General features: G+C 36.6%; 1 protein-coding gene across 2 annotated transcripts in view; it reads left to right on the top strand.

The window, feature by feature from the left end:
- The window catches only part of CLPX (caseinolytic mitochondrial matrix peptidase chaperone subunit X), a 45,716-nt gene extending 30,819 nt beyond the window's left edge, over positions 1–14,897 (top strand). Inside the window, exons 7-15 of one of the 2 annotated variants that reach the window (XR_003515838.2) lie at positions 942–1,118; positions 1,734–1,898; positions 2,737–2,825; positions 3,772–3,936; positions 8,006–8,305; positions 9,927–10,019; positions 11,810–11,916; positions 13,162–14,580; positions 14,666–14,897. Coding sequence is in view for 1 of the 2 variants with exons in the window: in XM_027571431.2 (XP_027427232.1) it covers positions 942–1,118; positions 1,734–1,898; positions 2,737–2,825; positions 3,772–3,936; positions 8,006–8,305; positions 9,927–10,019; positions 11,810–11,916; positions 13,162–13,252 (1,187 nt within the window). In the remaining variant the exon portion in view is untranslated. Of the gene's footprint in view, positions 1–941; positions 1,119–1,733; positions 1,899–2,736; positions 2,826–3,771; positions 3,937–8,005; positions 8,306–9,926; positions 10,020–11,809; positions 11,917–13,161 lie in introns of both variants that reach the window. The other variant, XM_027571431.2, reaches the window with a different exon arrangement.
- Positions 14,898–18,888: the final 3,991 nt, after the last annotated feature.

Genomic DNA, 18,888 nt, shown 5'->3' with positions numbered 1-18,888 from the left:
GCTGAGAGAGTGAGAACAAAGTTGTTTTGTTTTTAGGCACCCAGTTGATACAATAATAGTTTACCAGCAGTATCATTCCCATCTAGCTAAGCACTGTGTCTCTAATAAAGGGACTGAAAAGAGCCATTTGGGATCCTATAAAACAAAAAATTTCAGATAGCGCCAAGGAGTCTTACCATACTTGGTTTCTCTGGTAGACTCACAGAATCATTTTTAGATGTGAAAGAGACTGTAGACGTCATATGTCTTGATATTTTCACTTAATAAGTAAGGAAGCAGGCCCAGTAAAGTTAAGCGATTTGCCATGGTTCTCAACTACACAGTGACAGAAAAAGACTAGAACCCAGGTTCCCTATTTCTCCATTCTAGTCTTGGTTCTGTTACTGTGTTTAGTGTTTTTCCCTTTCCCTATAGTCCTGCTTCATTTGTACTGAAAAAATCTATATGCATTTGTTTGTCTTTTAAGGTGTCTCCAAATCAATTGCATTTTATTCTTCTACCTTCCAACCATGTGTTTGAAATTGATAGGACAGGTATTACTGGCATTTTATAGGTTAGGAAACATAAACAAAGTTTATATGACTTGCCCAAGATCATATAGCTATTTAGACACAATGGAAAGACCAGAGCTAAAGCTTTGTTACACCTAGCACTGTTCTCTTTCCCTTATACTGCCTTCCCTTAAGTGAAGGGGCGTTCCTCATACAGATTTACATAAATGAGGAGGGTGAAAAGAATCCATTTACTTTGCTTTAGGTTCCCTGAAAAATCGTATGTTATACATTTGTTACTAGATAATTTGAAGTTTTCTTTTTAGGTAAGACAGCATGTCAAAATAAAGTTTTTCTAAATATGTGATTATTCTTAGATTTAGGGTTCTATTGGCATTTTTTCAAGTAAAATCAAATGAAGCTCTAATAATTTCTTTGGCATTCTTTCAGAATTGCTTCAGATCGCGGGAATTAGTCCACATGGTAATGCTTTAGGAGCATCAATGCAGCAACAGGTAAATCAACAAATACCTCAGGAAAAACGAGGAGGTGAAGTGTTGGATTCTTCCCATGATGACATAAAACTTGAAAAGAGTAATATTTTGCTGCTTGGACCAACTGGGTCAGGTAAATAACTTCCTGAAAAAATTACTCATTTTAAAAAAAACAGAATATAAATGATTCTGTAACCTCTGTCTTGTGATTGGGGGATTCTGGCTCTTGAGAAGAAAATCTAAGGCCAATCTTAGGGATACATTAGCAGTATTTCTGCATAGGCTTCAAGCTGAATTTGAGGAGTTGATATTGCCCTTTAGGTCAATCCCTAACTTTTTTTTTTTTTTTTTTTAAAAGATTTATTTATTTATTTTAGGCAGAGTGCATGCATGTGCATATGAGCGGGGGGGGGGGAGGGGCAGAGGGAGAGGAAGAACAGTACTGAAGAAAACTCCTTACTGAGTGCAGGACCTGACGTGGTCTTGGTCCAGATCCCAGGACCCTGAGATCATGACCCGAGCCAAAATCAAGAGTCAGAAGCCCAACTGACTGAGCCACCCAGGCACCACCAATCCCTAACTTCTTAATGGGAGTAATAAAAATAACATACCATTAAATCTAAATAATAGTAAAGATATACAAATAATTTTTTATTATATACTAGATTTAGTTTATTATACATTTTTGTAGACAAATTGTATATCAACATATTTTTAGTAAACTTTTAGTTGCTGTTTCTATTTGTAGGTAAAACTCTGCTGGCACAAACTCTAGCTAAATGCCTTGATGTCCCTTTTGCTATCTGTGACTGTACAACTTTGACTCAGGCTGGATATGTAGGTGAAGATATTGAATCTGTGATTGCCAAACTGCTCCAAGATGCCAATTACAATGTAGAAAAAGCACAACAAGGTATGTTTTCAGTATAGCTTGTCTATCCCCAAATGTAGTCTATTGGAGAAGCAGTCTAATATTAAGAAATACTATAATTCTTGTTGCGTCAAGGAGTAAAATTCTGTAATTGTATAATGATAGCTATGTTAAACATTTTCTAGCATACTAAGGGCTGCAAAGTTTGCTTTGCCTTATTGTTGTAAGATGGCTACTAGGGTGAAAACAGGCCAAATTACTATTCCATTAGATCCTTAATGCTATCATTGTTTTTCCTGTTCTGACTCCCCTCTAGACTCCTAATCCTGGGGTGGGGTAGGAGAGGGGGCAAGGACCAGGGTGGGAGAGTGCAGGATGAATCTAGAAACAGATTAGCTTATTGACCTCCGGGATGTCATAGATTCTGCATTTCTCCTTTCCCCATCTGTCATCTGTCCTTGTTTACATGAAGAGCTTGACAGCTGCCTGTCCAAATCCTTTAAGACAAGAGTATATAGATGGGAAAGAGTAAACTAAAGTTTTGCTAGTACCAGCACTGCATACACCTCATGCTTCCCACCTATATCTCTATCTCAGCTTCCTAGAATAAAGAACCTGAAAACATTAGTGGGGTAGTTAACTAATGTCAGAGAGAATTGGTTATCATACCCAAGTGATACTCTGTAAAATGGATTATAAAACATTTACACTAAATTATGAATGGGAGAGACAGCAGTGTATTTTTATGAAATTAAGCTTTGTATATGTTAAGTGTGAAAGATGGAATAACCTTGCTCTCTAGCTACCTAGTCTTTTAAAACTGAGGTTATCTTCTGTATGTCTTTTTCATATTATAAATAGAATCCTCCTTAAATTATAGGAATTGTCTTTCTGGATGAAGTAGATAAGATTGGCAGTGTGCCAGGCATTCATCAGTTACGGGATGTAGGTGGAGAAGGCGTTCAGCAAGTAAGCAGTTGAATATTTTGTTCAAGCCCACTAAAAGGAAGGGAACACATCAACCTCCCAAATATTGTACGTTTGGTTTCACATTCAATTAGATTCTGTTTTGTTTATTTCACCTACCCCAAACTCCACATACCATTTTAAAGTAGTTCAGATCCTAAGAGAAAGCTGTTGGTGATTTTAAGTACCAAATTACCTTTCTTAGGAAATTAAAAATATTTGAAAGGATAGAAAAAATGAAATTTGATTTTTGTTGATTTTATTCTTTTGAGGCCCGGTTAAGTATTTCTAGAAGACTCTTGAGAGTTCTGGTTCTAACTAGACATAAATGAAGTATGTACATGTATCTTATTCTTTTCACTTAGATAATAGGATAAAATAGATAAAATTGTGTTTCATTCTATGTAGAATGATAATTGAAGTCTTAATGATCTATTGGCCAGCTTGACTTTTTATTGGTAATGAATTATGATATAGAATACAGGATAAGGAAAATTGCTTTCATTTTTATTTTGACCAAGACATAGAGAGGTCACACTTATAAAATGTGCTAGGTAATTTTTTTTATAAAAGCATCTCAAAATATAGGTAGTCTCAAAGTTTATCAACTATTCAAATTTTGAATGTTCCCACCATGGTTGGCTACCATCTTACAAAGTCATAATTCTGTCTTTAGGTCAGAATTATGTCTTTACCAACAGAAGCAACCTTTCACGTTGACTATTTCCTGAGTGCATCGGGAGTCTGTAACTATTCCAAATAAATTTACAAATTATTAATATGATAGTGCATTAGATTTTCATGTTAGTTGTAGAAATGTGGGAGTTTTCTTCAATTACGCTCGTTGACCATAACCACACATTATTTTCCCCTTTGAATCCCATTTTCTAAAGTTTAATAAATAATACACTTACACAATGATGCTATAAATCATTTGTTCTTCATTTAGGGGTTATTAAAACTACTAGAAGGCACGATAGTTAATGTTCCAGAAAAGAATTCCCGCAAGTTACGTGGAGAAACAGTACAAGTTGATACAACAAACATCCTGTTTGTTGCCTCTGGTGCTTTCAATGGCTTAGACAGAATCATCAGCAGGAGGAAAAATGAAAAGGTGAGTTTTTCTTAAGGGTTATAGAGTAGAGCACATTTGAAGTTATAGAGGATGGATAGTCAGTTTCTGTTCTCATACCTGCTGGCTGTCAGTTGTGGATTTTTAAGAGTTAGGTTTTCTTAGAGCATACCACAAATATATTCCTAGGTTTTGTCTTTTTTTTTTTTTTTTAATTTCAGAGAGTAAATTGAAAGATTTCTAAAGATCATATATTTAAAGGGCATTTTTAAAGTGTAACTTGATTATTTCGGTTTTATATTTTATCTGAGGAGTTCTTTTATAATTAGAGGTAGCTGGATCACATCAGTAAAATTTCTATTCAGGCCTTTTGCCCAATTCACCAGATCCTAATAAAGAGCTAGTCTTACCGTAGATCACCTCTGACAATCACAAAACAAGGGGACCAATTTGGAGGTTGGGGTAGGGTTGTGATCCCACTTAGTTTTATAGATTTTTTTAAACATTCTTGATTTTAACTTAAATAGCCTTGATTTTAACTGGAACTTACTTCATATCTGCAAGGTACATGCCCAGTACCTATTTGTTGATTACAATAAAATGTAATGTCAACACAGTGTCAAGAAGCCCAAAACACACCAATATTTTCCATGTTTTTGTGTTTTACATAATAGCCACAAATGATTTCTTTTATATAACATAATATTCTATCTAAAAAAAATATAGATCAACTCTGCTACATTGTTTGCTTTAAGTATCCTTGGCTTTGTACCCACTAGATTAAATAGCAGTTTATTATCAGTAAAAAAATAATACTGCTAATGGGATGGTTGCCTGTGGTAGTTCCTTTGGGTAGCCTCTATGAGAAAACACTTTTGTACGAATACTGACTGGGCCACATAATGCTGTTACTCCTTAGTACCAGGCCTTACTCAGCTAGATAAAGTTAGATTTTAATTTTTCATATTAGTTAATTTATGTTATTCTTGCTTTTGAAATTTTGCATTAATTAGCCTAACAAATTAGAAAGAAGAAATTATTTCTTTGTATGTGAGAGAGTGTGGGGGGAGGGAGATAACTTTATATTAAAAATTCTGGGGGCACCTGGCTGGCTCCGTTCTAGAGCATGCAACTTTTAATCTTGGGATCGAGAGTTTGAGCTCCACATTGGGTGTAGAATTTACTTACAAAAATTCTGTAACCAAAGACAAGGACCATGTTCTGATACTTAAAATTACTGCTTCCAAAAAGAATTTGAAGCTAGGAACATGTAGAAAAAAACAGTTAAAAGTAATGTCGAAAAAGAGATCAGAAACATGTAGAAGGCAGGTTTAGGTCCTAGGGCATTTGAACTTCTTAATGAAAAGTAGGGAGAAATCATGGGCTCTAGTATTACCTGAAAAGGGGAAGCGTATGAGGTCTTTAGGAGAGACATTAAAAAAGAGTTTGTCATATAGATCTTTATGGAAAAGAGACAGAGAGATATGAGAGTCTTCAGTGATTTTATAGAGGATTAAATACATCCATGTGGCTGTTGTTTTTATCAGCCCTTGTTGGAAGCCAGGGATACAATATTAAATAATATACCTATGTTCCAACCATATCAGACTGCTTGCACTCCTAAGTTTTATTCCTCTTCCTTTGCTCATGCCCTCCCCTACTTTAGTTCAGTTGGCAAATCTATGTTCATCTTTTAAGACTTGGTGAAGCTTTCTTGATCACCTCCTACCCTCCCTCCCCCAGTACGTGCCTGTTTCCCTCTTTTCTACTGCTACAATTTCCTGGACGGTTGTCCTTCATTGCATCTGTGATACTGTAACTCCTTCATGGGTTCTCACTCTAAATAAGCCCCTTTAGGGTAATGGCTGTCTTCAGGTTTGTGTTTCTAGTGTTTTATAATAATGCTTTGTAAATGTTTATATATATTACATAAAATAAATATATTTTTAATTATATAGGGCTTATATAGATAATAAATGCTTACTAATGTTTAAATTATTGAATGGAAGGTATTTTTCTTTTCTTTTCTCTTTAAATTTTTTATTGTTTTGTTAATCACCATACATTACATCATTAGTTTTTGGGGTATTTTTCTTTCTGATACACTATTCATGTATACAGCTTAGAGAAACAGAGGAATGAATTTTTAACTTAGACTATTTCCTTACATACCATGAGCTTCTCTTTTCAACAAAAGCTGTATGACATATCAAAATTAAACTTTCTGACAATTGCCTGGAGTATATATGCTTCTTTTATACTGACTGAAGCAAGAGCCATACACCTTAGATACCCAGCCTTTTTTTTTTTTTTTAAACAATGGGTGTGTGTGTGTGTGTGTGTGTGTTTAAAGATTTTATTTATTTATTTATTTTAATATTTATTTATTTATTTGAGAACGAGAATGAGATAGAGCATGAGAAGGGAGAGGGTCAGAGGGAGAAGCAGACTCCCTGCTTAGCAGGGAGTCTGATGCAGGATTCGATCCTGGGACTCCAGGATCATGACCTGAGCCGAAGGCCGTCGCTTAACCAACTGAGCCACCCAGGCACCCTTATTTTATTTTTTTAAATAATCTTAAAATTTAAGTAAACTTAAAATTTTAATTAAGTAATCTCTACATCCAGAACTCACAACCCTGAGATCAAGAGTCACATGCTCCACCAACTGACCCAGTCAGGCTCCCTGATACCCAGACTTTTACAGCAAAGTTAGTCGTCTTGTTTAATGTCATTCTTATATGTTTTTTATAAAATTAGAATTATTCTAACTCATAGGTTGACGTGTGCAACCTCAAATCATGATTTTAATAGAAAAGTCACTTAAGCAGTGACTTAAGACACTTGCGCATAATTTCCTTATAAGGCACCTTGTTCCATAGGCACTGCTACTATTTACAATGTTAGAAAATTAATTTTGGTTACAAAATAATTACTGGTCTCCACTTTAACAGTTCTTACACATTTTAGGAACCACACTAGTCTAGAGGTCTCTGAAAAACCCTACGGCATCATCATCTGAGTTCTAAGGGACCTCCCTTCATAGTTTTTACCCATCTACTTTTTTTTTTCCCACTGTTCAAAATTTATTGGGTATTTTAGTTGGTATGACACTTAGGATAGTTGGTTGCACTGTCTTATTACATTATATGGCCATGTACACTATATTCTGACATATATGGTACACAAAATAAGATCCTTCAGAACAGTTATGCATCGTACATGCAATACTGAATTTATACATTGGATCCCAGGACGTGACTGACCAGAAAAGATGGACTAGGCATGTTGGGTGTTGGGGGAAGGGAAGGAACCCGAAGCGACAGAACACACATCCAGTGTGCAGAGCAACCGCAGCTCTGCAGCTCTGGCAGTGGAGCCTCTGAGATGGTGGGGCTGACTTACGTTAACCAATTTAGGGCTACAAAGACAGGTATCATCCAGCATCAGGATACAGCTGCAGGGTTTGGTGAACCATTCCTATTTGGAACTTTAGGAAACGGATGTTTTTTCTTAGGCCATTTTAATATTACTTGAGTAACAGATCAGATAATAAGGACAATATACACAACCTCCAACTAAAATCCTGTTGTAGTCTAGACAGTGAAGTGGTACATTAGAAAACTTTAAAACTGCAGCTCCTTTTTGATCCCCCAAAATATATCTGCACTCTTCTTCAGATGGGCCTCCTCAGGAGTCTGAGTCACCTTCACAACATCTGAAATTCCATTCTGTCCCAAGATGCAAGGAACACTAAGGAAGACGTCATCTTTAATTCCATAGAGACCCTAATCATGGTGGAAATTGGATGCACCCACCTAAGATTCTATCTACTTTTACTAGAATTCATTCTTTGAGAGTTGGTTATTAAATGGTGGTTTAGTTCTCAATTCTAAAGGCAGATAGGCCTGAATTCACATCCTGACTTTACCACTTACAGCAAGGAGAACTTGGTCTGGGTACTTAACCTTTCGAAGCTCATTTTCTTCATTTGTAAAATATGAATGACAATAGAACTTTCATCTGTTGCAAAGGTCACATGAGACATGTATGCAAAGTACTTAATACAATGCAACTTCTTTCTATTTTTAATATCTGTCTTTTCTTGGTAGTATCTTGGATTTGGAACACCAGCTAATCTGGGAAAAGGCAGAAGGGCGGCAGCTGCTGCAGACCTTGCCAACCGAAGTGGAGAATCAAATACTCACCAAGACATTGAAGAAAAAGATCGATTATTACGTCATGTAGAAGCCAGAGATCTCATTGAATTTGGCATGATTCCTGAGTTTGTGGGACGGTTGCCTGTGGTAGTTCCTTTGCATAGCCTTGATGAGAAAACACTTGTACAAATACTAACTGAGCCACGTAATGCTGTTATTCCTCAGTACCAGGCCTTATTCAGCATGGATAAGGTTAGATTTTTATTTTTCATACTTCATTTGTGGGTTTTTGCTATTGAAACTCTGCATAAATTAGCTTAACAAAAAGCAAAAGCAATCCTGCTTATTTGGAATACCAGCCTATTCCTCACTAAATACGGGTCTAGGAATCAGGCAAGGCAGATTGTGTTACATTAGACATTTAGGAGTTGGCTTTATTTTTCTCCTAATTAAAATCGTCATTGAAGTTGAAGCCCAAGGATATATGTAGAGGGAAATTAAGCCAGCAGCCTACTCTCAACCCCTTAAGTCAGACACTTAAGGGGTTGTCCTTTCAGCCTTAAAATTTTCAATGCTTTTGTTGCAGCATACTGTGTATATACTTTTATATACTTTTGTCTTAAGTTCTCTCACCTTCCACACCTACTTCTCTGTAGTCAAACTTCCAATCCCACAAGCACATACATCTGGTCATATAGCTTATGTTTTGGGTTTTATGAACTTAGTGTCTCTAAATATTAGTTTCCTTCTCTTCATTCTGCTAGCACTACCTCAAGCTCCTTTATCATTCTTTACCTTGACCCATGCTTTTGGCTCCTGAAAGGTCTCCCTGTCTCAAGTCTATTTCTGCCCACCACCACCAAAATACCAATGTCTTCCATTTTACTTCCAGAATGGATCATTTTTATATTGTTGAACATAGTGCCCAGAAAATAGATTTTAAGTTCTTAATAAATATCTAGTGAAGGCATAAACACAAAGCTAGTTACTCCTCTCAAATCCTTCATTGGTCCCCTTGCTTTGTTTAATGCCCCCACATTGGTGCTCCCTTAGCACCATTGTGCATACACTGCTGTAAATGCTAGTTTGCTAATTTGTCACCACCCAGTAGACTTAAGTTCCTTGAGGGCAAAGATGGTAATTCCTCATTCCATCTCTAGTATATACACACATAAGGGCCCAATAAGTGTTGAATAAAGTCCTAGAAAGTCCATGTTAATCTAGAAAACCTTCTAAAGACAAACTTGTGATTCAAAATCATAGTGAGAACTGTTACTTCTCATAGGCTAATTGACATAAACAAGTGCTTGAAGGCAAGGTTGTAAAGCACCATAAGAGATAATTACCTTAAATTTTACATTTTCTGGAAGTAGAAATTAATAACCAAAATTTGCTTAATACCAAGATCTTGTGAAGTCTGATGTTCCAAAGTATGTTGATGTGTTTTTTTTTAGTATGTTAATAAAGTATCAGTAATTTGAACTCTATTTTGAAATTTGTGGTAATTTAGATTTGTCTAAAGTTTTGCCTTTGTTCTTTAGGATCAGAGGGTTAGTAACACTCTTTAAAATGAGTGATGAGTGTTTTCAAGGAAGAAAGTGATGGCCAAAAAATGCTTTAGTCTCTAGGGGGATAGATTGAGTCAAGACATGAAGATTCTGATCCTGTGTTCCTAAGTATTAGTGAATCTGTACTTAATATGCTTGAACTTATTTCTTTATCTGTAAAGTTAGGGCATTAGTCCCTTTTTGTTCTACGAAGACTAGGAATGATGGTAGGTAGTAACAGTTAATAGATCAAATGCTATATGGTTATATTAGGAAACTATAATCAGGTATTAGCTAAGTTCTCATTTCTTTTTATGTATTTGTAGTGTGAACTGAATGTTACTGAGGATGCTTTGAAAGCTATAGCCAGATTGGCACTAGAACGAAAAACAGGTGCACGAGGTCTTCGGTCCATAATGGTAAGTTGGTGTTATTATACAGAAACTAGATTATTTTCTTGCTCTTGATTTTGCAAGTATTAAGCCTCCATGTTATTTCTTTGGAAATATATCCAGAGAACTGGCCTGGTATTGTTTCTTGTGATTTTTTTTTTTCCTCCATAGATTATGTTTTTCTTTATTATAAAAAAGGAACTGTGAAGTGTTTACAACAGGGGCACCTGCGTGGCTTAGTCAGTTAAGCGTCTGACTCTGGATATTGGCTCACGTCATGATCTCAGGTTTCCTGCTTAAGATTTTCTCTTTCCCTCTCCCTCCCCGCCTCCTCTCTCTCTCCTCCAGTAAGTAAGTAAGTAAGCTTTTGCAACAAAGGAGATAATACCATTAAAGAAATAGAAAAAATCAGGATTCTGGGAAGGAGAATTTAGAAGATTTTACTCAGGCCTTTTGACTAACCTCCCCAGAGCACTGTCTCAGAGCCATTGAAATCCTCAGTCTTATCTGTTTGAAATTAAATTGCAGATATCCTATTTTTTACTGTTAAATTCTTCACTATGATATGAACTCACTATTCTTTCTTTCTTCTTTTCTTCCCAGAGTGTGAGCACAGGGGCGCACAGGGAGAGGGAGAGAAAATCTTTTTTTTTTTTTTTTAAGATTTTATTTATTTATTTGACAGAGAGAGATATAGCAAGAGAGGGAACACAGGCAGGGGGAGTGGGAGAGGGAGAGGCAGGCTTCCTGCGGAGCAGGGAGCCCAATGCATGGCTTGATCCAGGACCCTGGGACCATGACCTGAGCCGAAGGTAGACGCTTAACAACTGAGCCACTCAGGCACCCCAAGGGAGAGAGATTCTTAAGCAGGCCCCACACCCCAAGTGGAGCCCCATGCAGGGCTCAATCTCATGACTGAGATCATGACCTGAGCTGAAATCAAGAGTTGGACACTTAACTAACTGAGCCACCCGGGCACCCTGTGAACTCCTTGTTTTTTGTTCTGTTAGAAATTCTAGAGACCCAGCCTATCTTCAGCCATCACCTACTTTCTTCTTTATAGTGTTCTCTCCCCTACTTTCCAGGTCTGGCTGTACAGTGGGTTACTGTTTTCCTTTGTGCTCCCAAAGCAAGCACATGTTCCTGTTTTAAGGATTTCATTGCTAATTATTAATTCTCATCTCAGTAGGACTTTTTGATTGGAACTACACATTTATCACAGACAGTTTGAGATTATACTCTCTAATGAAGTCCTGGACTTCAGGTGTTACTGATTAAGGACAGATTTATAAGCATGCAAACTACAAGAATAGGTCATATAGTTACATTTTGAAAGACATTTTATGTACTCCCAGTATTTTCCTTAAGCTCTGCAGCCCTGTTGAAACAAGTGCTTTTTGAAGTCATAGTTCAAAATTGAAGAGTTTGGTAGAGATGGTTTAGGATTAAATAATTTTCAAAGTAAGGATTACCATTTGACCTCTTTGGTAATAGAATATGCCAAGAATTCTGAGTAACACAGAAATCCAGAAGTATAGTTTTATTATGTGTGCATGGTGGCCTAAGTAGACAGAGCTACAGATAAATAGCTTTCCCTTATAGAATGAATTCTCTCTGAATTTGGTTAGCAGCTGCTTTAATATGAAGAATATGAAAGCTTTTTATATTGATTTTTTTCAACATTCAGTTCCTGGTACAAAATTAGGGGTTCAGTAGTATTTGTTGAGTTAATGAATTCGATTGGTGGCCTATAGAATGTAAGTATTTTGTATGTAACTGCAGTTTTCCATATAATTCATTACTTTTTATCTCTTTAGGAAAAGCTGTTACTAGAACCAATGTTTGAAGTTCCTAATTCTGATATTGTATGTGTGGAGGTTGACAAAGAAGTAGTAGAAGGGAAAAAGGAACCAGGATATATCCGGTAAAGTGTATTGTCAAGCTTGAACAAATCTAAAACTTAAGATCTGCTGTTTATTGCTCTGGTTTATTGGTCTGTCAAAAATTGCATAAGCATCCTTATATTCATAAGAGTGCGATAATCTCATAAATTTTCTGTAGAAAAAATTTTCTAATTTTGATTTATAAAATAATAGTATTTTGTGAGTCTTTGAAAATTGATCTTCAAAATAGCCTTCCCCTAAGGAAGAAGTATCAAAAGAGACATAGAAGTCATCCAAATGAAGATTTAAATGAACTTTGCTGCTAATTCTGTCATTTATGAATGACTTGTTTCATATCTTTCACAAAATTTTCTCTCGGTTGTATGTCAGTTGACAGATTGACACATCTTTCACTGCTTCATTTATTTATCCCAGGGGTCAGCAGAGTTTCTTGTGAAGGGCTAGATGAATACTTGAGGGCCTCGCAGTCTGTATTGCAGCTCCTCACCACTGCCCTCACAGCACAAGAGCAGCCATAGATAATCGTAAATGAGTGAGCATGCCAGTGTTCCATTAAATCTTTATTTAAAAAAACAGGTGATGGGCTTTATTTGACCAGCAGGCTGTAGTTTACTGACCCCTGATCTTTTCAATGAATATTTATTATACAGCACTTGACATTAGTGTTACATACCAGAAATTAAATTTCTGTTTTAACTAAGTCACAAGGTATGTTATGTTTTATGTTTGCTTATCTTCTGAGATAACTTAGGAGGTAGTTGATTGGTTATTCAGAGACTTAATCTTTTATTGGTTAATGACAATATATGAAAAAATTGTAGTGTTCTGATCATAATTTTGGCTAACTTGAGTCAAGTCAGATTTGGTCAGAAGCTGTTAACTTCTTTACTACAAATATATGCTAAATGTCAAGCATTTGAGTTGAAATAATAGATTTCTACCTTTTTGGTGGAAAAAATGATTTTTTAAGACTTCGCAGTTGAAGCCTTGTCAATTTATTTCAGTAATAAATTTGTTAGGGAAAATATTGGGAAAATTACTCAAAATTTCTTAAATTTTCTCAAAATTTCTCAAAAACTCTGTTATGCAATCTCAGTGTTTCTTGTATTTCACCACTAAGCAATGTGACTATTTAAGTGCTCTTAATATTTTCATTTTTTGTGTGTTTTTTCTAGCTAGATGGATTTATTATTTTGAGTCTAGAAATCATGTTTACCCCTAATTTATATTAAAAAAAAAAAAAACCTAATGGCTTTTTATGATAGGGCTCCAGTGAAAGAATCCTCTGAAGAAGAGTATGACTCTGGAGTTGAAGAAGAAGGATGGCCTCGCCAGGCAGATGCAGCAAACAGCTAAACTGTCAGACTTCTGTCTTGTATATAAAACTTTTCCTTCTTTTGTTTATGATCGTAACTGTTTCTGCAGTCTGACATTAAAAGCATTGGATCTATCTTGGATATCATACATGGTCAAAAGCCTTTAGGATGTAAAAATCAGATCATGTATATTACGTAACATCACATTGATTTATACAGAGGACATTATGTGGACTTTAATGATAACAGTGTTCAGAGATAAAATGTACACTATTTTGGTTCAGTTTTTTAAAAATATGCTTTAACAAAATTCTTAGGAGTTCCTTTAAGCAATGCAGGTGTTGCAATAACTGGATTTTACAATAATGTTACTCTACAAATGGGAAAATAAATTCTTTAAAATTAAAATCAGGATACCATTTTTTAGTTTAACCTTTTTTCTACCCATATCTGTTACCTGAAAATATTGGAATTTTATTCATCTTAAAAATTGGAATATGTTGTCTCCAAGTAGTTAAAAATTTCATGGAAAAAGTACCCTGAAGAACCATATTTTGCTGATTTATTTAGTTGTATTCCTAGTCTTATCTGCTAATGCATGATATCAGCTTCCCAATTGATACTATAGAAAAGGCCATTCCCTTGCTGACTTGTCTGATTTATTTTCCATCCTTGATCCATTTTAGTACGATGAGCACGGCAGATGGAATTGACGTCTGCCTTAAATCTTCAGGAAAAGATCATCTAATTCTAAAAGTAGCATGCAGTATCAGTCATAGTAATGGCCATGTGCTAAACTATCCTGCACTTAACTAAAGTGCTGAGCTAGTTTTGTTTTGTTTTTTTTTTGGTGCTGGATATCTGTCTAATTCCTTGGTGTCATAGAACATTGAAGAAAATCTATGCTTTGCTCTCAGCAGAAATGAATGTGTTCACACTAAAATTTAAGTTACTAACCTCCATTATAAAACAAAACTAAACAGTAGGGGAAATTTGGAGGGGCTTAACAATGAAAGTTATTTCATTTGATTCTATAAATATTAAAATATTTGGGTGCCTTTTAAGCTTAATGATGATACAAGTTTCTGTACTGTGTGTTCAGTTCAACCTCATTTGAAATTGTTTCAGTCAAAGTACATTTAAATACTTGTTTTCATTATTTGGTTTATAGACTCTTGAGTTTTCCTTCTACCCCCTTTTTCTTAGGAAAAGAACTTTAAGCTATTAGCAAATTCTAAATCCTATTGATGAAAAATTGGGCTTTCTATGATGTAATAAGAGATGTGAGATATCTATGGCTGGGTAGGACCAGAAATGGACTTTTGCAGAGTGATTAAACCTGGTTGCTATAAAATGGAACAGAAGCAGGTATCCTTTTTAGTCTCTCTTAATGGTTACAGTTCTTTTCAGGAAGTCTTTCATATTATAACTGTTCATTATCTTTCTCTTATAGCATCATCGTTTTCCTTTTTGTAGAGTGAAAATTGGAGTAGCTACTAAATAATATTAAGGGTAATCCTCCAGAAATGGACTGGGAGACATTTTAGTCACAACAACTTACATTTGGTTTTGGAAGTTGTTAACAAAGCATAATTGATGTTTTTAAATCAAACAGAGTATAACTACAATTTGTATCTTGAAACTTATGTTTTGGCATTTGAATAAAACAGAAGTACTAAATGAAAGCCAGTGTGGTGGTATATCCATATGCAGTGCCGTTTTTAAAAGGATACAGTTATCACGAGCTGCTTTGTTCTACTGATTGGTTAATCTTTGGCACTTTCATATATCTCTAATAAATGCTACTAGTTGTATATTCCACAGACAAAGTTCTGTTATTAAAGTTTATGTTGAACATTTATTGAGAACCTGCACTTAAAATGTCCTGCATGGGCCCCACACTAGATTAGACCAAGTTTTTCAAGAAGATTACTAGTCTGCTAGGGGAAGCAAACACAGACATCTCTGCATCTTAATAATGGAAATGAAGTAGGTACCAGGTGTGGGGACACAAAAGGTGGTGGCCCAGATGGATCTGGGAAGATGAAGGAGGAATTTGCCAGAAAGAAATAATGAAAATTAAATCAAAATCTTGACAAATGTGGAACAACTAGGGAGCTTTATTTAGGAGTTGAGAAATCCAAAGCTTATTTTTCACATGTCTTTTCCAGGTATACTATAAGTTCCACTAGGGTGAAAACCGTATATTCTGTTAACTATAATCAGCACCAACCATAATGTCTCCCATATTGGGTGCTCCATCCATTTTAAAACAGTAGAATATCTTGTATGCCATTAAGTTGCAATTTTATGCAGAAAATAGTGGGGCATTATTAGAAGGGTATTAACCAGGAGAGTTGCACATCATTAGATGTGTATTTGGGATTGTTGGGAAGGGAAGGCTCTGAGGAAAATGGAGGGAAACATGACAAGAGGCCTCATTGCGGACAATCCTCCAGCACTTGCCCCTCTCTGACCTCATCATTTTCCTCCTATTTTTCAGATCGGTTCTCATCATGCAAACAAAACTCCTTTGAATTCACATCCACTCCATAGTAAACTAAAAGTTGGTTTTCCTGTTTCCAGTTCCCTTTCAGACTTGATTCTGGGTGAGATGAGAAGCTATTGGAAGGTTTTGCACAGAGAAATGACATAATCTGACTTAAGTTTTAAAAGACCACTCAGGTTGCAGTATTAGCAAACAGACTATAGAGGAGCAAGGATTGAAACAGACACACTCAGGCCTTTTTATTTATTATTGTTATTATTTTAAAGATAATGGATTGGTCTGAGGTGATGGCAGTGGAAGAGCAGATGGGTAGATGTTTTTGCATATCTGAAAAGAAGTGGTATGTCCTTCAATGGGGAAACTCAGTATTACACAGGTGTCTATTAACCCCATATTAATTCAGGAATATTGCAATAAAATACCAAAAGGTTTTTATTTTTTTAAATGATTTTATTTATTTATTTGACAGAGACACAGCGAGAGAGGGAACACAAGTAGGGGGAGAGGGAAAGGGAGAAGCAGGCTTCCCGCGGAGCAGGAGCCTGATGTGGGGCTCCATCCAAGGATCCTGGGATCATGACCTGAGCCAAAGGCAGATGCTTAACAACTGAGCCACCTAGGCGCCCCACCAAAAAGATTTTTAAATTGAAAGTAGGCAAATGGGGCGCCTGGGTGGCTCAGATGGTTAAGTGTCTGCCTTTGGCTCAGGTCATGATCCCAGAGTCCTGGAATCGAGTCCTGCATCGATCTCCCTTTGCCCCCCCCCCCCCGCATGAGTAAATAAAATCTTAAAAAAAAAAAAAGTAGGCAAATGGATTCTAAAGTAAATATGGAAAAATAAGAATGAAAAGCAAAATGATAATGTGCTCATATAGTGCTCATATATGCACTCATATAGTGCTTACTCTGTGTCACTATGTTCATTTAGTGCAACAACTCTGAGGTAGATGCTATTATCAACCCTTCTTACAGATAAACTGAAGCTGAGAGTGCTTAAGTAGCTTTCCCAAGGTCACACAACTAGTAAACAACAGCCAGGATTTAACCCCAAGTAGACTGGTTCCATAACCTCTCCACTTAACCACACTGAAAGAAGAATGAGGAGGGAGGCGCACCTGGGTGGCTCAGTCGGTTAAGCATCTGCCTTCAGCTCAGGTCATGATCTCAGGGTCCTGGTATCGAGCCCTGCATGGGCTCCGGACTCAGTGAGGAAGGAGTCTGCTTCTCCCTCTCCCTCTCTGCCCTCCCCCATGCTCGCTCGCTCTCTCCCTCCTCTCAAATAAATAAAATCTTAAAAAAAGGGGGGGGCTGCCACTTCTATTTAAAAGAAATTATTAAAAATATAAATATTATAAAACTTTAAAAACTTAAGTGTGTACCAGCGCATAAATGAAGAGACCAATGGAAAAGGAAAGCCAGAAATATATGAGAATTTAGTATTGAAAAAGAATGAAGCCAAATATAGTTTAGTATTGGAAAAGGTGATACTTCAAATTAGAAAAAGAATATTTGGTAATAAATGGTATTTGATGTAGGAAAGATGTTAGGGTTTGAAGCCAATGGTAAGAAAGAACTCTTGAGACATCTTTGGTGCAAAAAGGTCGTTTTATAAAAGCTTGGGGACAGGACCCATGGGCAGAAAAAGCTGTACTGAGGTCATGAGGCGTGGCCCATTATGTGCTTTAAAGTTGGGAGGGTAAGGGATAGGGGAAGTCTCTAAGGAATTTGAAGCAAGGTTTTCAGGACCTTGAGGGGGGCTAGCTATTGTTGGGAAAAGTTATTTTTTACTGTCTAATAAAGCCTTAGTCATGAGACCCTTCAGATGTGTATCAGTAAGTCATATGGTTGGAGGACGTTTGCCAACATGTACCTTCGGGAGTAGAGATAAAGGAAATTTCCAAAGGTATTTTTTATATGTTAAAGTAGACTTACAGGATCCTGGGGGGTCAGGCCAAAATTACCTTTTGTCCTTAGCGAAGTATTAACATGGAGGCAGCTGAGTTCCTAGAGGAATGTCACTCTGCCTGTTTTAAGGACTTGTCAGTGGGCTTAGGTAGTAAGGAAGTTTCACTTTTCTTTTGCCTATTTTCCCACATCAGTATTGACAACTGAGTAATCTAGAAATGATACGTTATCTTACATAATAAATTTAAGATAAAAATTGAAGCCTTTAGTTTTTAAAATGATATAAGTAAAATGAATGTTATTAAAATTTTCTGAGAAATATTAGAGGCCCCTTGGGATGAGAGATGCATTGATCGGTTCTATGGTATATGATGTAGTTTTGGAATGCTGGTGAGGTCCGGAGCCAACGGCGAAGAGAATTCTTGAGACATCTTTGATGCAAAAAGGTGATTTTATTAAAGCACGGGGATAGGACCCATGGGCAGAAAGAGCTGCTGCACTTGGGGTTGTGGGGAATGGCTAAATACTTGGGAGTTGGGGGAGGTGAGGAAAGAGAAGTGTCCAAAAGGACTTTGATATGCTAAAGACTCCCAGGATACTGGAGGCAGCGCTATTGTAAAATTAAGGTGGTTTTTCCCTCTAGCAAAGCATTAGCATTAAGATAGTTGGGCGTTTCCTCGATAGTTGTTGGCAAGGATGCGGAGAAACTTGGTGGGAACGCAAGCTGGTGCAGCCACTCTGGAAAACAGTATGGAGGTTTCTCAAAAAGTTGAAAGTAGAGCTACCCTACGACCCAGCAATTGCACTACTGGGTATTTACCCCAAAGATAAAAATGTGATCCAAAGGGGCATGTGCACCCCAGTGTTTATAGCGGCAATGTCCATAACAGCCAAACTATGGAAAGAGCCTAGATAGATGTCCATCGACAGATGAATGGAGAAAGATGTGAGACACACACACACACACACACACACACACACACACACACACACACACAGGAATATTATGCAGCCATCAAAATGAAATCTTGCCATTTGCAACAACATGGATGGAACTAGAGGGTATTATGCTAAGCGAAATAATTAGAAAAACAATTATATGATCTCACTGTTACGTGGAATTTGAGAAAAAGCCAGAGGATCATAAGGGAAGAGGAAAAAATGAAATGATGAAACCAGAGAGGGAGACAAACCATAAGAGACTCTTGGGAAACAGGGTTGCTGGGTTGGAGGGGGGTGGAAGGGATGGCTGGGTGATGGAT

The sequence above is a fragment of the Zalophus californianus genome, chromosome 6 (genome assembly GCF_009762305.2).
Source record: "Zalophus californianus isolate mZalCal1 chromosome 6, mZalCal1.pri.v2, whole genome shotgun sequence".
NCBI lineage: Eukaryota > Metazoa > Chordata > Mammalia > Carnivora > Otariidae > Zalophus > Zalophus californianus.
Note: the sequence above shows the minus strand (reverse complement) of the source record. Positions and strands in the feature narration are given on the sequence as shown.